Source organism: Canis aureus, chromosome 12 (assembly GCF_053574225.1).
Source record: "Canis aureus isolate CA01 chromosome 12, VMU_Caureus_v.1.0, whole genome shotgun sequence".
Taxonomy (NCBI): domain Eukaryota; kingdom Metazoa; phylum Chordata; class Mammalia; order Carnivora; family Canidae; genus Canis; species Canis aureus.
This window is the reverse complement of record NC_135622.1, coordinates 40,136,366-40,159,099: the sequence shown is the minus strand read 5'-3', so window position 1 is coordinate 40,159,099 and position 22,734 is coordinate 40,136,366. Positions and strand designations below refer to the sequence as shown.

Genomic DNA, 22,734 nt, shown 5'->3' with positions numbered 1-22,734 from the left:
GCTAAAATCATTTCTCTAACCCAGCATGACAGTGGCAGGAAAGCAGTGCTATTTACAGTTGGCTGCTGACTGCCCTGCCCCAGGCTCCAGCTGGAATCTAGAAGGTTCTTATTGGTAACTGAGGTTTGTACAAACCATGAGAGCAAGAAAAGAGAAAAAGCAGGATAAATAAAGGGCAGGTATTTTAGTACTCTCTTACAACTGGCCTTTTCTTTTGTCAGTAAGGGTCTTTATTTTTTTATTCCCCTCTGAGACTTTAAAGGCCTGGACCAGTGCTCATCCTGATATGCTCCGCCTGCTTATGTTGCACGGGTGGACATCCCAACCTTTGGACTCCCTGACCTCACCTATCTTGGCACCTAGGACTGACTCCTTGCTCTTCCTTTACTAGGTTTGCACACTTCCTGCTTGTCTCCATCAGGTTAAAACTTTTGGCTTTTGAATTCCAGGAAATGCAGGAGTCCACCTCTCAGACCTTCAGCCTGACTTCACTCTGACCCTTGTGCAGTACATCCTGTCCTGGATCTTCCTTTGCCTCCCGTGCCCTGGAGTGACAGAGGATGGAAAAGGGATATTTGGGCAGGAAAATGCCTCTGCCCCCTGGTCTCAGCACTCAGCTTTGGGGGCACTGGGAGGAATGGGAAAGGTCAGCATGGCGTGGGGGTGTCCCTAAGCTACTACAGTGATAGACTCATATGAATCAGGGTAACACATGGGTGACATAGAAGGGCAGTTCAGATCATTGAGAAGCTAGAAGGGAGGCTCTATCAGACTTGATTAACTTCAATATAAATGGCATCTGCACCAAGCAAACCATTGCACTGCAGTCCAAGTGTCAGGAATGGGATGAGGGTATCACCTTCTCACCCCCCAAAAATCTTCCAAATTGCCTTCATGGGACCGAAGCAATAGCTATTTAATTCAAACAATTATGTACAATCGCAGAATCTAAAGACAATGATACTGACAAATAAATAGACATAAAGATCTTGGCTATAACATATAATCATCATTTTAAAATCCGCAATACTTCATATACCTGGAACTTTATGGAAAACCATTTTACATTTTGTCATTTGGAATCAATAAAGTTTTTTCTAAGTAAAATACTTTTCTACTTCCTTATGCCATGCTTAGAAAGCTTTTGCTCCTTCTACAGTGCCCATTTATTGGACTATCAGGTTTCCTTTTGTTCTGTCCATGGACATCTTTTTATCCTATCATTCAGATTCCTCCTTTAGTCTTTTATTCGCTTGGAAACCAGGCAGTCATGTCTGAACATGTCTAGAACAGCCTGGAAATCAAGAATAAACAGAATTTTAACAAATGGCTCTGAGTTGTGATTCTATGAGTAGAATGTAGGGTTTGGGGAAGTGGCCTTTATTCTGGTTTTCCTCCAGATTCTGGGTTGGGGAGTGATGCTGTGAAAGCAAGGCAGCATGGTAGTTCAAAAAAATCAGAGATACCAACCACCACTGATATAGCATGGATTTGTTGTTCTCTAAAGTAGGCACACAGAGGCTTTGGTGACTGATTTTAAATGCATCTGATAGTCCATAGGTCAAGTAAACAGATGGGTCCCTGTTACATGCAGAAGCTCTTGGAGAATTCAGGTGTTAAATTCATTGGTTCCTGCCCCAATTTCGACCGTCTGGAGATATTGTAGCAGAAAACCATCCAGTGATCTCAAATGCCAGAGTCAGCTCAACCCACCTAGACTCTGCCTATCCTCTCATTTTCTGTGTTTTGAAAGTTCAGTGTAGCTCCACTCCACCTCCACACAGTTGAAATTTAGCCTATGCCTACACCAATTTCTAGATGCTGGTTCAGTTGTTTAAGGACATATTAGTCCCTCTTCAGATCTTGAAACCTAGACTGTTACCCTAAATGGGATAACATTTGGCTAAGGTCATTTAAATTGGACAGCCATGGAAGCGATATTGTTGAAGGTTGTGGCACCAACTCCGGAGTCAGATTGCTTAGGCCACATCAGGTAACATATCTGCTTGTGGAAAGGTTGCAGCCTGAGAATGACAGTTGGTCTTCACAAGTCCAAGACAATCTTTGCTAACTCCTTTCCCTATTTGCACACTCCCTATCCAAAGGGATATCTTCAGAAAAGTAATCTTCCCAGCGGAGAAGATGATGACCGGAGATGTGGTCCTGAAGAACAGTAACTGGGTTGAGTGTGGATTGGTCTCAGCCAAAAGCTACCTTTGAGGCATATGCAGAGTCTTCACTGAAAGCAGACAGGGCTCCTTCTCAGGAGTACAGAGTCATCATCAGCCACTGGACATAATGGGGAAACAAATTATGGTCAGTTCAGGCCCACTTCTGACATTCAGCTGAGGGTGCTTTATTTTTCAGTCACCAGACCTGGGAGCCTGACATAGGACTTGGGACCTCCTCCCCCTCATTCTTGGGAAGCCATGGAGACAGAACAGTAATGGATGGTTTAGCCAGAGGGACCACACCATCTGGTAGTAAGTATAAATCAACCTGAAATATAATCAACATTGACTCCTAATGGTGCCGGTGAATGATGATACCCAAGATACAGGCTGATTCTGTATTCAATTCTCAGTGCAATTTTCTGCCATGAATTCAATTTGGCATGCTCATGACAGTGGTGTGCAGGTGTGTGGACCAACTGGGTAGCAGAAATCCATTAAAGCATATTCTACATGTTTACATTTATGGGCCTATTTGTCTGACAGCTTTATGTGGGTGTGATGAATAATCCCCCCCAACTCACATAGAGGAGACCTCTAGAGAAAACACTCCCCAGGCCAATTATATCATAATGCTGCTGATGGTGATGATGGTGATGAAGGTGACAATGGTGGAGTTACCAATGGTGTCAGAGAAAACCAGCATGAAATTCCAACAAGTTGGCTGTCACTTCCTATAGACCTCCTTGGATGGCCCTGAGGATCTCCTTCTCGTGGAGCCAGAGATGATCAGAACTGAAGAGGATCTTAATGACCACCTAGCTCCCAGCTCACTCACATGTGGGGACACTGAGGCCCAGACATATTGAAGTTGATTTGCCTAGGGTCCTACAGCTAGTTACAAGCAGTGCTGTGGCTTCAACCTGGGTCTCAGTCCAGTTCTCGTCCCATGATGGCACATTGCACCGCTGGAGCCTGCTCAGGCTGTGGGCTGCCTTGTTTCAATTGCACGTTTATGTTGTCCTGCTCTCCCAGCTCTGAGCCTGCAGTAGATCAGGACAGAAGCTTGGGGATTTGAAATGGAGGTGGAACCAGAAGATTCTAACCATTGCCCCTCCAGCTGATTCCCACCTTTACATTCAAATATGACTGTGATTGAGGTGAGTCACATACTGAGGGTCCCAGTATCTTGGAAAGACAGTACATAAAATGGACATTTGAGATCAAGGAAGAAACCTTACCTGTTATGAGGCCCTTCTAAAACAGCCCAAAGAGAGGATGTGTTTTTACAAAGAAATAGCAGATGATTTAACTCCAAACTCTAATGTCTTTGAAGTAAACACTACCTAGTGCCATATCTGACACATAGCAGGTGCTTAGTAAACCCATGTGGTTTGTATGATCAGGGAAGACCATCAGTGTCAGGCACGGATTTGTCTTGTCAGCACATCACCTCATTCACTCAACAAACATTTGTCAGGCTCCTACTACATGCAAAGCACCGTACGAAGTTTAAGAGGCTACCCAGACAAGCTCAGAATCCCGGCCCATAAGGGAAAGGCTAAGCCAGCTCCTGAGATAGATCTGATCCTGATCTTTTCAGACTCCATGTAAGCCAGTTTTTTCATCCTTTCTACTCTAGCCAGGACCACACATACTGTTCCCTCTAGCCTGAGCCTTTCCTATTCTCCACTCTGCCTCCCTGGCTCCCTTTGATCCTCAAGCTTTCAACTTTGATGTCACCTCCTCCAGAAAGGCCTCTGTGAAATGCTCCACTATTACCATCTGTGCTGGAGTTCATTGCTGGCCTGGGTTCTTCACCCTCTCTGTGACCATGCCCTCTGCAAGTGACTTTGATGTGCCTCTCATGACAGAAGACAAGGTTATTTCCCCAAGTGTTGGAAGTGGGCTCAGCCATGTGACTTGCTTTAGACAACAGAATGAGTTCTAGGACACAATGTGCCTGATCTCGGAGACCCTGCATGTATAAGCTCGCTCCCCTGCATGTCTGCCATTGTCCCGAGGCAGCGAGACCAGCCTGACCAGAGCTTCCAATGAAAGTACCCCAGCAAAGCCCCCTGTTCACCCACCAATCACAAACCAGCCAGCTGAGGCCCTCTGACTCCCAGACATGTAACTGGGGAACTCAGTGAGTGATGAAGTTGGATGGACTTGTCCCATGGCATTATGCTGCTCATAGTCATTGGGTCCACTGAGTCAGTGTCTAGGCCCCTTGCACATGTGCCCAGCACAGAGTGCGTGCTCAGTAAAGAGTGGATGAATGAATAGATGGGTGCAATGAATGCAGGACTACATCCCCAACTCAGTCGAATGAAAACCCCAGAACCCTGCTCCTTCACAAGAGCCTGACCTGCCATGGCCACCTCTGCCTAAGATGATGTGAGTCCACCCCAAGGAGAAAGGCTTACCTCTGGCTTCTGAAGGTATATACCTTTGCCATCTTGGGTTAAGTTCTGGAAGGCATCTGTGAAAACACAGGAGAAAGGAACACAGTTAATGTGGGTGGAGATATTACGAACTGGTTCCTCCCATCTGTCCCCTCACCTGGAAACTCAGTTTCAGCCTATGTGCAGCCACATGTGGCACACCTACAAGGGTAAATGAGCTGCCTCAGACCTTTGCCTTTGGGACAGCTGTGGCATACATGAGTTTGGGGCAATGCAGGTTTTTCAGACACAGAGCCAGGGGACCTCATAGCTCCTGGCCTGGTGTTTCTGCGCTGGCAGCTGTTCTCCCTCCTGCTTGAAGTGGGGATGGGTGGGCAATCCACGAGGAATGCAGAGGAAGTCTTGGCCCTTACTTCTTCCCACCAGCTCACCCTCCATGTTCTCTGCACGCAGCATCAAGTGGACGAAGCTGACAAAGTCTATCTGGAGGTTGGGGCCACCGTAGCGGATCAGCATCAGCTGGCAGACGTCATCACTGAGCATGATTCCTGCATCAAGCACAGACTCGCCATGGGTGCTGGGGACCTCATGCCCCTCCCCTCCATCTGAGGCCCCTTCAATTGTCCCTCCCCTTCCAGGACCTGAATCCTGATAACATGGAGGTTTTCTTTTGTGTGGTTCATTATTAATTGTTTAATTGTTTAGTCCATTAACTTTATCTCCATCTTGACTTCCCATTCCTGCCCCCTTGGGCCACCAGGATGAGGATCTTTTTATCAAGTGGGATTCTGGCCTTCAAGGCAGGAGGTAGTCTGCCCAAGAGTGGTCAAGAACATCCGCTTTGGGGCCTGATAGTCCCAGGTTCAAGCTCCAGACAAGTTACCTAACCTCCCTGAGCTTTGACTTCTTCCTCTGTAAAGTCGGGATTATCACACGGCATGGATGATTAAATGAGAGCATGGATGCCCCAACCCTCATTAATGTTAGCTGTGACCATAGTGATAGGAATAATATATGTTTCCGTTATTTGCAGATCCACATCTTCGGGCCTCTGGACTCCAAAGCACCTTTGAGCATTAAGATTACTTCAGAAGTCGCACACCGCCTCCCCTCCCACCCTGGCGAGCGTGTGCCCTGAGGCACCTGCTCAGCCTGCACCTACCTGCATCCCTCATGGCAGCCTGCAACTGGGTCCTGTTCAGATACCCCGACTGGTTATGGTCGTGCTTGTGGAAAACCTCCTGTGAAGAGCCCACACCAAAGGCTCAATTTCCAAGCACTGTCTGAGAGCCCACCATGCTCCAACATCCATGCTGCAGCAGACCAGTGGCTAGCATGAGACTCCACCAGCAGGGCCTGCTGCCCAGGTCAAGAACAGGCATGGGGGCTGGGATCCCGAGGAATGGAGTAGTTTTTTATCATGTGGATGGACAGTCTGGGTATAGCTAAATGTTCCTGACTTAGGCACATTCTCCAAACCTTGAAGGGCTTCCAACTTTCAGACCCAGGAGACAAGGGGGATAGTAGTGAGTAATAACTGGAAAAATAGGAAGAAGCCAATTGATGCAGGACTTTCAGTGCCATGCGAAGTTTAGACTTTATCTGAAGACCATGGGGAGTCTCAAGAAGCTTTCAGTAAGGAAGCAATGTGATCAGACGTGCATTTTAGAAATTCAGGAAACTATTGCAATGGGCTCTCTGAGTTTAGGAGAGAGAGAGAGAGAGAGAGAGAGAGAGTAGGGGGGCCCACTGAAGGAGGGTAGAGCAGACTGGGTGAACACCGGGGTACACAGGGCTGAAAGGGGAGTGGTACCTAATGCAGCTTCACAGAACTACCATCTCTGCTCCTGCCCTAGGAGGTGTGGGTAAGGCTTGTTCTTACCTGACAGAGCATAAGCTGCTTCCACAGGTCCCTGAACTCCTGGATGCTCACGGTACCGGACGCATTAAGCTGATAGAGTGTTAAGGTCAAAGCCACTGGGGAGTTGCATTCCCCTACTAGTTGGGTCTAGTACCAAGTCACATGCTTTACTTACGTTATTTCATTTTTACCTCATAGGTGAGGTAGGTATTTACTCCCTCCCCACCCCCTGTAATGGATGATAAAATGGGGCCTGCATGATTCTGTTGAAATTCATCCTGCCGGTAATAAGGTTGGGAATTCCTCCAATGCCTGCACACCTGACCACCACCCCACACTGTCCTCTGCAACATTTCTGCAAAGACTGCTTTTATATTTGCAACCCGCCCCCCCAACTATCCATTCTTTGTGCCTCTCTAGATGCATAATTAAACTGTGATTAAATCATCCACTTAGAAAGGCAGAAGGTTTGCTAGAAACCTCACAAGACTGAGAGCCAGGAAAGCATAGTCTGTAGCATGCCACTGAACTCCCTGAACTCTGATCTCCTGATCTGTAGATGGGAACAGCCACTGCCCCATCACCAAATGGAAACCTCGGAACCCTGAGCCTCCTGTAGCAGCTTCTTGTTACCCAGAGAATTGCCCCCAACCACCACACCACAGCCGCCTCATCCTCACTGTCAGCAAATAAGATTCTTGCTACTCATAGCTAATATTGAAGACTTCTTCGATGACAGCACTAAGCACTTTGCACGCGTTACCCTATTTGTATTCTCACACAGATACTACAGAGTAGCTTCTATTTTTATTTTTTAAAGATTTTATTTATTTATTCACGAGACACACACACACAGAGAGAGAGAGAGAGAGAGAGAGGCAGAGACACAGGCAGAGGGAGAAGCAGGCTCCATGCAGGGAGCCCGACGTCGGACTTGATCCCAGGTCTCCAGGATCACGCCCTGGGCCAAAGGCAGCGCTAAACTGCTGAGCCACCTGGGCTGCCCCAGAGTAGCTTTTAATAGCATCTCCATGCTGCACACGAGGGCCCGAAGGCACAATGAGACTACCCGACTTGCCTGAGATCACACGACTAGGAAGCACTAGGGTTGGGATTCAAACCAGGCAGCCTGGCTCAGACTGAAGCTCTCCACCAGCAGCAGGGGCATCCTGCCACAAACCTGAAAAGATACGTCCAGCAGGGCCAGGATTCCCTGGCAGGCATCCAGGCTGAAGCGAGGTTTGGCACTCCCCAGACCTGCAGGGAGATAGACAGAGTGTGCATGGGGGGCTGGCCCTAGGATGGCACAGCCTTTTTTTGAATAGGAAAAGACCATGCTGTCTAGGCCACCTGTAGGTTCTAAAGACCATCATATATGGAGGGTAGCAGAGAATAAGAACAAGAGGGCAGTGGAGAGAGAGAAGGCTCAGTGGTGGTTCCTATACTCAAGGAACACTGTAAAACCCTGCAGAGTCCCCCCAGTTACAGCCTGCCTCTGCTTCTACGGGGGTCAGATGAGCATGGCCCTGTGTTCCTAGGACATAGGAATGTCACAGAGGCATGGACTACAAATCTGAAAGAGATCTAAGAGATCAATTTGTTCAAGTTCCACCTGAATTGGAGTATCCTATCCTCAGATGTTTGGTGGAAGGTCTCTCAGTTTTGGGTGTTCGCTTTTTCACATGGATGGATAGCTCCAGTCAGGAGCAATTTATGTTAATTGCAAAATTTGCAAAATTCAGTCCCTAGTCCCTAGTCCCTAGTCCTAGCTCTGCCTCCAAAAAGCCTAAACAGGCATATGTCTGCTCTTCGATGTCTCCCCTCCATTCTAAATGTGGCTTCTAAACAGTCTTCGCCTCCTTCTAGGCCCTATGCTTTGCCATGTTCTCTCTAAATGTGGTACCAAGACCAGAATGGACTCCTTCAGATGCAGTTTCATGAAGCTGAGTACGATGGGCTGCGACTTCCCCCAAATTTCCAGCAGTATTTCCCAAATTACATTCCAATGATGACGTTCTGTAGAGAAAGTGTTTTGAGTTCAAACATACTTGAAATATTGTATATTTATAGAACCTTTTCTCCATTTACCATGCATCTTAGCATATAGTAGGTACTGAGGAGCCAACAATGAAATTTTGTTTTTGTTTAATGCAGAATTTCCCGAGTGCAATTGACCACAGAATCTAACCCCTTTTATTTCATGGAACACTTCCTAATACTACGTCTGATACTTCTCGGAAAGTAGTTTCAAAAATACAAATCTAAACGTTTCCATTAAATATAGCCTGAATTTAGATTAGCTTATTTAGCAGCAACTTGAAACTGTGAGCTTGTGTTAAGCTCCAGGTCAACTAAATTAACCAGATATCTTTCACATAAACTGCCACAAAAATGAGATCTCTTCTGCAAGGAACTTACGCAATCAGTTTTAAAAAACAATGAAATGGCAGTTTTTAATTATCACTCTGACTTTATTTCATCTTTTTGGTTTGGGCACAGCTTATTGTGAGCTTTCTGAATTTCAATTCTGCTATCTAGTTTATTAATGATTCCTTCCAGCTTTGTGCCATCTGCAGATCTGATAAGTCTACCTCCCATATCTTCTTCTGAGTCATTGATAAAAGCTGAGAAAGTAAAGGGGACCAAGGGGAGAGACCAGGGCCTCTCATCATACTGATAGACTCTCATCCATGACATAGAATTATCCCTCTGGTTTTATATTTATATAACTCTTGGGAATGGTAATCAGACTTGTGAATACATCTCATATTGCTACTTTCCAACCCATATGCCATCATTTACCATCAGATACTTTACCAAGTATTTTGCCCAAAACCACAGTAGTTCTCTGATCTGGCAATCCAAAAATTCTCTCATTGGACCAAATGAAAGCGATTTGTCCACACATTCTTTGGAATGCCATTTTGCATACTTGTGATCAAAACCGTTTACAAACTGTAAATGTGCTCGAGCTATCCCTTCTAGATGATTTCCCTCAAATTCATTTTCTAGGGTGTGGAGGGAATTCTTAGATTCCATAATTTCTAGAATCTCTCCTTTTGGCTCTCTTATTATACCCGAACTTGACTTTGAGGAACCATCTGGAAATTATTTCAAGCCCTGAGTTATACAATACCCTGGACTATAATTTGTTTGTGTTTGAAGTGTTGGCTTCACACAAAGGAGAAGCAATCACACATCTTAGGCGTCAAAGACCTTCTAATCGCTTGGTTTGCTTTCTTCATTTTGAAATTCATTCTCCTCCTTGGAGAAATCATGTTCTTCCCACTTGAGATATACATATAAAATTTTTTCCACAGACTTTGAGCTCTTCTAATAATTTATCTCAGGCTTAATATGAAGGTATCCACATTAGCCATTTGTAGCCTTCTCAGGGGATGTGCTCCCCTCTTTCAAATTTGTGTAGGTTGGTCAATTTAGATACAAGTTCATTAGAAAGCTCCTAGTGGGCTAGTCAATACATATATCGTATATAAATACATTTATATGCCAGGCTGGGTACAATTCTTCCACATGAAATTTATATGCCAAGAAAGAAGTACTTGGATATTCTTCTCAAACTAGCAAAATATTAGAAATCCTTATTTTCATAGTCCTATATCTCTACACACCCAAACTAAGCAAAGCAAAGGAAATAAAACCCAAAAAACAAACACCAAAACAAAACAAAACAAAACACAACACCTATTTCCCAAGCTGTATAAATTTCTCTACTACTTCCTCAGACCACATGATCCACCCTGGTGCAATACACTGCCCCTTAGGGGACCCTCGTGCAACAATTCACAAGGGAAAGAGAGCAGACCCAGAGTTCAAATAAGCTATGTCCCCAGAGCCCTATAAGATAACTCTAAAATACTCACTTGACCAGGTCATGTGGTTCAGGATCTTCTGCAGCTGCATTGCATTTATTTCTGGATACTGACGTGGGAGCAGAGTGGCAGGAGAAAATTATCATTACCAAAAGCTCATTAGGTGCAGAGGGGCTGCGGGAGAAGAGGGCTAGGGAGTCATTCCTATACCAGCTCAGCACTCTACTTATGCTACTTCTGGGCAGAGCAAGTAACCCTGGGTGTCAAGTCCAGAGAACCCCAGTGGGGCAAGACTCATAGGAAGCAGTCTAATAATGATGTTTTTCAAATTGCGTTTTATCAAGATGCTTTAGGAGCTCAGTAAACAATTTGGTTTGAATTTTATTCTTAATATGCTATCTTCAGCCAAGCCTCCAAATTTTAATTTTAGAGTTTATCAGAAGAAACCCTTTATATTAACATTTAACTTTTAAAAAACATAAATGAAATGTCAGTATCATCAGTGTGAGCTTATAAAACAGTTACACGTTCATAATACATCATTTTAATCTGTTTTATATGTATTAGAGTGATTCTTAGTGAGATTCCATTTGATGAAAGGACTATAACAGAAAATGTTTGGAAACCCCTGGTATGGAAAAAAAACTTTTTATGAACGGCATGTGTAAGACTCTGACTATCCTCTCTGGCTACAGTAGGCAAAATGCCAAGAGCAAATATGAGAGAAGATCGGGGGCGGGGGGGAAGGGTAGGCATGTTGTGAATTAAATCTAGTGTTACTAACACAAGGAGCTCATGCTCTTCCAGTTTTGATGACATCACTAAGCTGTTAGACCCCAGATTTCTAGCGTACTTCTTGTCCTATTCCTCAGTGGATTTAGCATCCTGCAGATTAGGGACAGAGTGGCTTCCAGAGTCCTGCACTCATGCCACTGGCCTCCTGATCTGGGTCAGCGCAAGGAAAGACCTCAAGGGGACAGGTGTGCAGCCCTAGACCCTCCTCCTCCCTAATGCCCTCTTACCAGCCCTATCTCTTCTCTAGGAGACCACCCAAGGGGTCTTTCTCCTTGGACTCCCCGAGATCCCTAGGGCTCGTCATTACCACGCTCTTGCAACTGCCAACACTGCTTCCTAACTCTATAGTACATTTTCTCAGGGATTAAAGATCAAAGCTGCTTCTCCTACAACTAATCAATGTCACTTCCAAGATCAGATACTCATTTTGCAGGAGTTTTCCGGAGAAGATCCACTTCTACTTACTTGTCTAAAAACTTGAGGACTTGAATAGAAAGTGGCAGTTTGGGGAACAGTAGTCTCACGTCACACTTTGTACCCAGGAGCAGGCAGAGACAAACACATCCCCCGTGGGATTCTATGCTCCACTCTGGCCCCTGCTTTGCCCCCTGCTCACCACCACATCTGGCCAACTTACCTTCTCAAAGAGTTTTGTGAAGAATTCATCCTGCCCTGCATTTTGGTCCACTATTTCCTAGAGGAACAGACACATGGCAAGACTTTGTCATTCACCTGGATAACTGGACGCTCATGCACACAGGCCCCAGAAATCCATAAGTTGGACCTTGAGCATGCTCTTAAGTTTTCTACCACAGCATTCACACATCCTTTGCTTCTCCAGTTCTCACTGCTTTTGGGGAAGTAGCAAAAACAGTGAAACAGGTAAAAGAAACACCTGTTTCTTTTAAGGTAGAAAGGAACAGAAGCGAGTCAATGTATAACTCATGTACCTAGAGTCTGGACCCTCCATGCCCTGGTGCAAAAGGAGCAGAACCCAGGCTCTTAGGGCACATAGATAACGTAGTATGGGTGCCATAGAGTGGGGTCCTCAGGATCTGTGGACTTCTTCCCCCAACATGTGAATGTGAGGGGAGAAGCCCACCACCCAGGCTTTGGAAACAGTCCCAGCACATGCACTCCCACCTGCCTACGTACCTTAGAGAAGACAGCACTGGTGTGGCAGCCAATTTCACTGAGGGAAAACAAAAGGCAGGATTACTTCTTGGGAGCATTTTGGCCAAAATTCTCCCTTCCTGGGGAACGAGTTCCCTAGCTGATGTGCCATGTGGGCTTGCCCAGCTCTCACACCCTCCCCCCTACTTCTCCTTGGAGTTGACAATCCAGCCACATGGCCCAGCACAAGTGGATCCCCCACATGTCCCGGTGCTGTTGCCCATCCTGATGCCTTTGCTCACACTGAGCCCTGTGCCGGGCCCACCGTTTACCATCCCCACCCACACCGAACTACTCCTACTCATATATATGACTCAGCACTGACAGGCAGTGAGGCTTGAGGTCGAGTCAAACCACCTGGAGCTAAACCATGAAATAAAAAAGAAAGAGAACTGGATTCTAAGCGTCGAAGGGCTGTTGTGTCAAAACAATTATAGGCAGAAGAAGCTGGGCTGGGACATGTGTCTCTTGATTCCGTTGCACACACTTATGGCATCTGAGCCTGCTCATTGATGACAGCCTCCCCTCATGTGAACAACCCCTATGCATCTTCTAGAAGTGAATACCTCCTCAAAGCCACCCCTGTTCCCCCCAGGACCATGAGAGGTTGGCTCAGATGCTCCTCCTTGTTCTGCTAACCCTCTGTGTAGATAAATGCTTGCACTGGACACAGTGTAGCATAAACCACTGCTCATACATCCCTGTCCTTTCTAAGCCTCAAGCTTCTGGAGGGTAGGGGCCAGGCTTGTTCTAGCTTTTTCTCTTGATTGCCTAGCAGGTTGTTTATTTCTTAGTAGAGTGTGGAGGGAAAGGGGAAGGATGCTCTCCATGCAGGAGCTCCCCGCTCTCCTTACCCCTCTCCTGTGTTGGCCACAGAGACCCCATCCTCTGCCATTTCCACCTCCTCCTCCGTACCTCCCCTGGCCCGAGTGGACCCCAACCTCCAGGGGAATCCCGTGCCCTTACTGAAAGATGTGCTTCCTGGAGAAGACTCTCAGGACAAACTCTGACTCCTGGCCAGCCTCGGAGGTGCAGGGCACAATGAGGTACGTCCCTGGCTCCAGATGCAGCTCCCGACTCACTTCTTTCTCTGTGAGAAATGCTTCAGGCCAACTTACGGGGGCATTCTTCCAGAAGAACTCAGGAGGCAGTCTCTTCTGGTCACCATAGTACTGTGGGTGGAGGACGGAAGAGCCCTAGTTAAAATAACTACATACAGATAAATTGGGCATCCTACATCATCTCAGTGAAGGGAAAGGGAATTGGACAAAAATCTCAGAAGATCTGAATCAGGCTCTGGCTCTGACATTGCCTGGGCATGTATTTTTTGTTTTATCTCATATTCTCTCTCTCTCTCTCTCTTTCATTTTCTTTGTCTCTCTTCTTTCTCCCTCCTTTATTCCCCTCTCTTTCCTTCTTGCTGCCTCTCCTCTTTGCTCTCCCTCAAGGATTGTGGAGGGAGAGGAGGACCATGTACTGGATCTTCACTCCAGTTTATGTACAGATAACAAAGACATTACTCATTCACATAAAAATATTTATATCATAGGCTCCACTCAAGACTAAGGAAACGACATGTATCTTCTGACGACGCATGCTTTCTTTTATCAGACAGTGAGAACTAGAGAACCATCTTGTTGCCATCTTTGCCCTGGCTACTAGGAATCTCAGAACTAAATTTTATAATTAGCCATATTAGCTGTCCTACGTTTAGTGTTCCTTGTAGACTCAACTGCTTACCTTATCCAAATGTGACTTTTTTCTTGCCTTTTATATTTTTAACTGGCTTATAGCTTTGTTCTGTTTACAATTTTACTGTGGGCTGACCCAAATTCTATTTAGAAACATGCATGATATAAATAACTTAAAAAATTTATAGGCTACTTTAGGAGCCCTCACTGTTTCTACAGGAGGAAAAAAAAACAAAACTGACCCAAGATACCCAATGCAGAAATGGTTTATTTTACAAAAACCCTTTTACTCCATTCAGTCTAATCTGAGAAAATGAAGTTTTCCACTCTTGTTTATGATGGGAAACAAAGTAATAGCTGCCACCTCGCAGAGGCTGAGTTATCTCTAAGCTTCTCAAGTGCTCCCTCTAGGCTGCCACTGCACATGAGATCCACACTTATTCTTGTCCTCTGCTTGTTTCTGTCCCATATTCCCAGTCTTTGTCCCTTGTCCCCAAGGAGGCGGGCTGCATGGTCTCCTCATATCTCATATGCTACAAATCTGTCTTATTATGGGCTTCACATCTCAGGCAAGATGGTGATTTACTGTTCTTCCTATGCTGTGATGGTCTTCAATATCACCGCTAGGTATTTATGCAGGGATTTAATCAATTCTAGAATGTATTTGTTCTACACCAGGCTCAGAGACCTCCCTGTAGAGGCAGAAGGATTTCTCAAGGTCCTTAGGTAAAAAGAATGGCAGGTGCTCATCACTTCAGCACTGTTGCCAGACGTCCCCACAGCCCCTTACATAAGGCTGCTATGGTCAAGCTGACATCACTCCAAAGCAGGGCCAGCTGCTCAAGTGTGACACTTACTTTGCTCAACTGAAAAACAGAAAAAAAAGAAGCATCATTGGGCAGGGAAGGCAACTCTTCCAGAAACACAAACTAACAGAGGCCCACCCAGGGGTTCCCTTCTCTCCCATAAGACTTGCTGTTCTAGTCAGTGACATTTTCATCCATCATCAGGAATTCTGGAAAAGGGTGAGGGAAGGCAACCTTGACTTTTTGGGAGAGGGAAAGAACACAGGTATTGATTGTACAAACTGTGTGCCAGGCACAAAGAGAAGCATTGGTACACAATGTTTTTCTAATCTACCCTTTGCATAAATATCAGTGTCCCCACTTTACAGCAGAAGCTGATGCTCAAGTGTTAACAGGTGACATGCTCTAGATCACATATTCCTAAGAGACAGAGCCATGGTCTGCACCCAGGTCCATGTGTAGACAGAGGCAGATGGTGAAGAAGACAGGGAACAGGAAGGAAGGATGACCAGGGCTAGGAGATGCCCTATGAGGCCATGGGCCGTAGAGGCCCACTTACCCGAAAGAGGTAGAAGCCGATGGCAAGGTGAGGCTTGCAGTTGCGATGCCTATGCCTGGGCTTCTGGAGCAAGGACACCAGCACGTTGCAGGACTTCAGGAACCTTGTGCTCTCCTGAGGGTTCCAGACAGACAGCAGAAACTGCGGGTTCTTCCAGAATGTGTCTGGAGCAGAGCACAGTAAGGTGAGCCAGGCCCCTGCCTCACCTAGCATTGCACCTGCCTAGGGATTCCCACCCAGAGGTCCATCTGCACAGAGTGGGGTCTTCAGCCTCCCTGTATCCCCCTCCCACCCCACCTCTTCCACCCCAATCTCTATGCTCTATAGACACACAGACCAAGAGTTATTCTCATGACTATAGCCTTTTTGCGTAGCACAGTTCCTCTCATAGACTTTGTGCCCCATAAACATTGACTGCCTGAGGAAGCGACTATATTAACTATCTGAGGAGAACATGTCTATGATCCCAGGCAGATTTGCATTTGAACAGAGACCAAGCCTTAGCTTAAGGGCAGCTTCAGCCTTTGGGGGGACCTCTGTTGCAAGAGGGAGAAGCCAGAGCCCAGGGCACCTGGCCCACTGGGATCATACCCCATGGATCTTTCCTTCCAAAGAGATGGCTCAGCATCTCCCTTGTGGGTAAAGGGACACAGTGACCAAATCTCTCTCCTTTGAGAATTCAGACACGTTTGTCTCCTGTAACTGGTGAGCTGGGAATCCTTGATTTTGTTTCACCACCAACCTCCAGGGAAGGAGGGCCTGATACATATGATAAAATTACTATTTTGATCCTGCCTTAAAGGGGTGGTTATTTCAGCAAAGAGATGGCTTTGTCCTAAAACCAAAGATTGAACCCACCCTTCTACAATCCATGGGTGCCAGTGGCCTCTCGGTGCTGAGTAGGACACAACCCAGGGCCAGAGCATGCAGCTAAGTCAGCAAAGTCCCTGAAGCCTCAGCCAGATGCCCTGGGCAGGGCGCAGGCCCCACCACTCTCCACAGTGGCTCTGCCTGCATCTTCACCCTTGCCTGGCAAACCTGCCACTGAAACCCCAAGAGCCCCAGCTCCTGTGCACATGCTTACCTCGGGGCAACTTCATCTGGCCACCAGCTGTGCTTCCCTTCTTCCATTTCCCCTCCCGCGTGGTACATGCCCACTTCTGGCCCACCTCCTGACTCAGCAGGCCTGGGGTCAGCTTACAGATAACCAGAAGCATGAAATGTGTTTGAAAGTCCTTCAGTGTCATCCTGTGGAGAGGAAGGGGGATAACAGTATGATGTCTACTCATCAGGACCAAAGCAGGGGCTGGAACCAAGCAGCCCTAGCAGCCCCGGCCCCATGATCTCACCCTTCTGTACAGCTGAGCTGGCCTTGGACATAGAAGAGCAGAGCTGGCTAGGTCAGTGTGAGGATGCAGCGGGAGAGGTGAGCCATCAAGAAACCACCCTCCAGCCCCAACCTATAGCTGGAAGCAGCCTCCTGCAACATGTGAGTGGGGGGGAAATGTTCTTGTTTCGCTGACCGCAGTGATAAAGCTGAACTGAGACGTTCATAGCTAGCCAATTGAGATATAAATGTTCAATAATAATTGCGTAAGTCAGTTCTCAACTGTTAATTGACAAAAATCTTAGCCCCCTACTCACTAACTTTGTGACCCAAGGCATGCTATCTGAACTGGCTGATGCTCAGTTTGCTTATCTGTAAAGTAGAAGTTAATAGTATTTTCAGGGTTCTTGAGTTCAGTGACCACTTCCAAGGAGAAAGGGGTCACAGTAGTCTAGAAAGAGTACAAAATGGGGGAAGGGAGGCCCATGGGAACAAGGGTGGAAGTTAATAGTAAGAGCAAAAAGTGAAGGAAAAGGGGAGCAGATGGGGCTTGCATAAGACCCAGAAACAGCATCAGCTCAGTGCGTCTTCAGGCTTTTCATAAAAGGGGATAAGTGACTTTGGGGGGGTGGGAGTCATGCCATGATGACCTAAGGTAGCTTATAGTTTATGTACATTCTTTCCTCATCTCCTTTGTAGGACAGGAAAGACAATACCTTGGGATTGAGTGTACTGGGTGATACAAGAGACAGAACAGAATTCATAGAGAAGGAGGTGGCCACCCTCGCTTTTGCTTTGAGTGTCCACTGAGCACCATGCCAGCTGTCACTACTCTCATCATAGAGACTGTGACTGTTTGCAGGGGCTGTGAACCCCTATCAGGTCTTCTTGATCTCTGCACAAGAGGTGCCTGACATATGTGTGGCCAGTAAATATTTGTAGGCTAGGTGTCCAAATGTAAGCCAGGGCATTTGTCCCGAGTCCCCAAGTCAAATACCAGAATTCTCCATCATCACTTTTTCTCAGCAGTAGAATCTTCTCTTTGGGGCTCAGTAGCTCCCATGTACTTGAGCTGAAAACAGAAAAGGGTGCTTCTGTAGGGAATGAAGGATCATGGAAGACATGGGAGATATACTCCAGTAAATGCTCGATAGTGTATTATTTATCTCATCTTCATGCTGCTTGGCAGACTAATAATCTCACATCATGTCTTCTAAAAATAACATATCACATTAACCCAAGCTCTGGGCCAGGCCCCTCACATACTTTATCTCATGTAAGGCTAACAACAAGTTTACTAGGTAGGAATTTCTATTGCCATTTTAGAGATTGGGAAATAGAAGTTAAAAGAGATTAAGTCACTTTCCCAAAGTCACAAGGTTATGAAATGTCTGAGCACATTTGAACCTACATCGGTACTACGTATTTTCAGAGCTCATCATTTTGAACTTCTATGTTTGACCACGAAGGAGTAAGGTTTTCCTACATCACTTTTCCACCATAAATAACTAAAAATGGAACAAAATATTTTTTTAAAACCACTGTTTTCAGACGTTTGACAGCAGATAGCACAGGGTTATGACCCTAAGAGTGGGGGAAACAAATGAGGTGAGCCCTAATGTCGCTCAGACTCCAGCCCGAAACTAAGTCCCTGGAGTGTGACACGGGAATCACATTCTGATCTGGACAGAATGCCCAGGGGTCACAACACAGAGCCAGAGGATGGGGCCAATCCAGATCTGTCTACCTCTGACTCAATGAGACCAAAAGCACACAAAACTGTGCCTGGGAAAGAACATTGGATTAGACTCCAAAGACCTTAAGTAATTCATTTACTAAGAATCAGTTTTTACATCAGTAAAATGGGGATGAAACTCCCCACCTTATAAGAGCACTGTTCAGAGGATTAGAGATAATAAATATTCAAAGTGCTTGGAGGAAATATGCCAGACTGCACACAAGGGACATCGCAGCACATTTGAAGTCAAGGTAATTTTTAGTTTTAAATAAATAAGGGCAGGAAAAAAATTCAAAGTGCTTAGCACAGTGCTGGCAAGCTCTCAATAAACATTAGCTCAATTATTATAATGAATGAGAAAACCATCTATATGTCATTAAGCGTCTCATAAATGTGAGTGATTGACCTTCACAATCCGAATGCTCTCCCAATTCAGCTGGAGACCAAAGAACACTTTTGAATTTGTGTGCAGATGGCAGCCTCCTTTGCAGGCTTGCCCTGCTCCATCCTCACCCCTGCCAGCCCGTCTCCCGTGTTCACCTGTCACTCCAGTCTCCTTTCCATTCCACTTTGCCCCAGGGGTTCCGCAGCTTGACTAGATATTCTGGTCCATGTTTGCAGGTCACCTGCACAAAACGAGAAGCAATTTAGGTGTCTGGGCTGAGTGCCAAATGCAAATGTTGCAGATATCTGGGTGAGATCCTTCCCTGCCAGATGAGACCTTGAAGTGGAAGACCAAAGGCCCTGAGCATGGGGAGAAGAGAAAGTGGCTCTGTCTTTTATGAGCTGCTGAGATCTAGAGCAAGTTCTTTACCTGTCTGGGTCTTTTTCCTCATCTGTAATGCAAGGCTTATAGCCACGTCTGCTATAATGCATTGGATGGTGGCCCCCCAAAGATAGATCTACCCAAAATCTGTCAGTGAGATTTTATCTATTTATTTATTTTTAAAGATTTATTCCAGTGAGAGAGAGAGAGAGAGAACACACAGTAGGGAGGGGCAGAGGGAGAGTAACAGAAATACAAGCAGATTCCCTGATGAGTGCAGAGCTCTTCTCGGGGCATGATCCCAGGACCTGGATCATGACTTGAGTTAAAACCAAGCATCAGACATTTAACTGACAGCACCATCCAGGCACCCCAGTGTAATCCTATTTATTAAAAGGGTCTTTGCAGATAAAATAAAATTAAGGAACTTGAGATGCAATCATCCTGGAGGGGCACCTGGATGGCTCAGTTGGTTAAGCATCTGCCTTCAGCTCAGGTCATGATCTCAGGGTCCTGGAATTGAGCCTGGAGTCCAGCTTGCTGCTCCGCGAGGAGCCTGCTTCTCCCTCTCCCTCTGCCGCTCCCCCTACTTATGCTCTCTCTCTCTCTCTCTCAAATAAATAAATAAATAAATAAAATCTTTAAAGAGAAGAAAAGAAATAACCCTGGATTACAGTGGGTCTTAAATCCAGTGACAAGAGAAGGGAAAAGAAGAGGGGAAGACACAGAGGAAGAGGCCATGCAGAGATGGAGGAAGAAATTGGAGCTCCGTTTCCCAAGCTAAGAAATGCAGGGAGCCACCGTAAGCTAGAAGAGGCCAGGAAGGATCCCCTTTAGAGCCTGCAAAGTCTTGATTTCAGACTTCTGGCCCCCAGAACTGTGAAAGAATACATTTACATGGTCTCAAGTCCCCCAATTTGTAGTAATTTGTTATGGCAGCTCTAGGACGCTAATATATCCCCTCACAGGGCTGTTGTGAGGATTGGGTTAACAGTCGTGAAGCAGTTGGAACACTGCTTAGGACATCGTAAATGCTAAATTTTGCTATGTTAAATAAATATAAAACAAAATACAGACCTAAACATATCACTCTAAAGATTAATAAAATTGAAGGTTTGTTACGAAATAAGAGGATGGATGAAAAGTTCTTGGCACACACACAGACATGACCAGTGCAGATCCAGGAGGAAGAAGATGATAGGCGGGAGCTAGGTTCAAGAAATTTGAAAGAATAAAAGGGATTTGGAGGATGCGGGGACATCGAAGGCTCTTTAAGATGGAACCTGCAGATTTCTCACCCGAATGCTTTTCCTGCAGCCCCCTTCCCCAGAAGCACCCCTCTCCCTTAGATAAATCTCCTGACCTTTCCAGAGCCAGCTCAATGCCACCTCCTCTACAAAGTCTTTCCTGACTTTCCCCAACCCAACCAGTCAAATGTCTTCTCTCCTACCTCTGAGCCCCTAAAGCCTTTCATCTACTCTTTCTTCCCTCCACTTTCTACTTTGCTTCCATACCATTTTTACGTATGGTTTGTCTCCATTCCTAACTGTGACCTCTGTGTAGGCAGGGTCCCTGTCTGACATCTTTCCCTCCATGCTTAGCACAGCTCGGAAGGTGAATAGCCGTGGAAGGAACCTGGGAGGCTGATGAAAAGGAGTGTGTGAGAAGAGAAAGAAGCAGTAATTGGGGCAGGAAGCCCCAGTTATGCAGGTCATCAGTGGCAGCCCAGAGCAAAGGGGGTCTCTAGGAAAGGGCTGTGAGGCCCAGCAGGGCTGGATGGCTGATTGGCAGGGCCGCCCTCAGGCAAGGGGGGCTGGGAGGGTGCCCTGCAGGTGCCCCTGGCTGGACCCCCCCCCCATATCTCCAGAACACAGGTGCACACGTTCAGGGAACCCACCACCTGCTTTGGTGATAAAACCAAAGATCGTAAAACCCTCCAAGAATGTGCCCCCTAGACTGGGAACAGATAATAATGCTCACTGAAGCCTAGGTGAGAAGCCCAGGGAGAGAGGGGGGAGCCCAAAGGGAAACAGAGAGGCTGGTTCCACCCACCTTTCTGATTCCTGTGAGGGTATAGGCATGACCGCCCACCAGCCCGTTCTCCAGCACCCTCTCCTTCTGTGGAGACAAGAGAGCTCCTCTCAGCCTGCTGCTGCCTACGGCTTCTTTGGGGGTCACGGGGACCTGTGTGGCTGGAGCAAGGGCTTATGCAGAAGGCTGGGACAGACCCACGCTGTGTCCTCACAGTGGCCAAGGCTCTTCAGCACCCATAGTCTCGCTGGAGCCTCTACGTCAGGGGGCCATTCTGCAGTGATTCCTGTCCCATTGTACAGAGGATGGACTCAGAGCAGCTAAACCATCACACAGGGTGCCATGGTGGTTGTTCACAGAGGAAGCACTCACTCCAGGGCTCCCTACTCTATCTAGCTCCCCGTGCTTGGTCGTTACTAAATCAGGCACTAAAGACCAGTTGTGCTAGTAAAGCACTTTGCACCACATTGATGCTTAGTCACTGTTAGCACCTGTGTCCCCATACCATCTGCATTCTACTGCAGCTTCGCCTGCCCCGAGGGCTCAACTTGGCTGCTCTGGTTTGAACATGAGGACTCTAAAAGCAAGAGCTGGATGGGGGTCTTGGGACTGGTGGGCGAAGGGGATAGAAGCAAGAGAGGACATGCTGCTAGTGTGTCCAGCCGCACCCCTGAGTGGGTCTGGCAGCCAATGAGGGTTCTGCTGCAGGTAGCTCGGGTTAGGATGTCCCAGAGGTTGCCAGAGGCTTCTGCTGGAATGATGGTCATGGTCACTCCTCCAGTGAAGTCCACAAGTGCTTCAGACACCTGTCCACGGTGCAAGTCTTCATAGGAGCCAGAGAGTCTGCCCAGGGAAGGAGTAAACATGGTAGCAGAAGGGAAGGGGAATTTATACTGTAGCCTGGAATGGTCCACATGAGTCTAGTGAACCGCCTCCTTTGCTCTTCTCTGGGCATGTGCCTGCTACCCCTTCCTTCCATCCCAGGGGCAAAGGGGAAAATGTATACCCTGAGTTCCTATTCTTGTTAAAAACCTCAATCCATTAGGGGAAGGCAAAATTCCCAAACGCTTGTTCAGATGGGATAAACCCTACACAAGAGACTCTGGATACACCACTTCCATATTCACTGAGTCATGCCTCAGTGTCTCACATCATAAAATTTACCTATCTCCTCTTGCACTCTCCCAACCTTGATGAGAGGGAGACAGAAAGACAGAGGGAGGAGAAAGGGTGGGAAGGGAAGGGAAGGGAGGGGAGGGGAGGGGAGAGGAGGGGAGGGAACAGAATGGAATGGAATGGAAAAGACAAAAAGATTTGTCTTACTTAGCATAGGCCTTTTCCAGAAGAGCTCCCCAGAACAAGTTCTTGTAGATAGAAGAGACAAAGACCAGCTGGCCAGCTGCATTCACAGGAAGTCGGTCATCTATCACCACAGGAACCCACTTCCCAAAGTGCCAGAACTGGAAGGGGAAGGTACCCACTGGTGAGTGAAGATTGCCATGGAAGATGGTCAGCCCAGGAGGTAAAAACATCACTCTTCTAAGAACCCTCTTTCCTTTGGCTTCCTCCAGGCAT

At 46.7% G+C, this 22,734-nt stretch overlaps 1 protein-coding gene across 3 annotated transcripts in view; it reads right to left on the bottom strand.

The window, feature by feature from the left end:
* Positions 1 to 900: 900 nt before the first annotated feature.
* Positions 901 to 22,734, bottom strand: part of CAPN14 (calpain 14) — a 38,194-nt gene continuing 16,360 nt past the window's right edge. For all 3 annotated transcript variants that reach the window (XM_077843696.1, XM_077843698.1, XM_077843697.1), the window contains 17 exons: positions 22,483 to 22,619; positions 21,828 to 22,002; positions 21,181 to 21,246; positions 18,903 to 18,988; positions 17,622 to 17,696; positions 16,382 to 16,545; positions 15,286 to 15,461; positions 13,208 to 13,410; positions 12,224 to 12,260; positions 11,706 to 11,762; positions 10,325 to 10,382; positions 7,633 to 7,697; positions 6,462 to 6,530; positions 5,742 to 5,820; positions 5,011 to 5,127; positions 4,601 to 4,656; positions 901 to 2,289 (listed from right to left, as the gene is read on the bottom strand). In XM_077843696.1, coding sequence (XP_077699822.1) covers positions 2,263 to 2,289; positions 4,601 to 4,656; positions 5,011 to 5,127; positions 5,742 to 5,820; positions 6,462 to 6,530; positions 7,633 to 7,697; positions 10,325 to 10,382; positions 11,706 to 11,762; positions 12,224 to 12,260; positions 13,208 to 13,410; positions 15,286 to 15,461; positions 16,382 to 16,545; positions 17,622 to 17,696; positions 18,903 to 18,988; positions 21,181 to 21,246; positions 21,828 to 22,002; positions 22,483 to 22,619 — 1,647 coding nt within the window. In that variant the 3' untranslated portion in view covers positions 901 to 2,262. The remainder of the gene's footprint in view (positions 2,290 to 4,600; positions 4,657 to 5,010; positions 5,128 to 5,741; positions 5,821 to 6,461; positions 6,531 to 7,632; positions 7,698 to 10,324; positions 10,383 to 11,705; positions 11,763 to 12,223; positions 12,261 to 13,207; positions 13,411 to 15,285; positions 15,462 to 16,381; positions 16,546 to 17,621; positions 17,697 to 18,902; positions 18,989 to 21,180; positions 21,247 to 21,827; positions 22,003 to 22,482; positions 22,620 to 22,734) is intronic.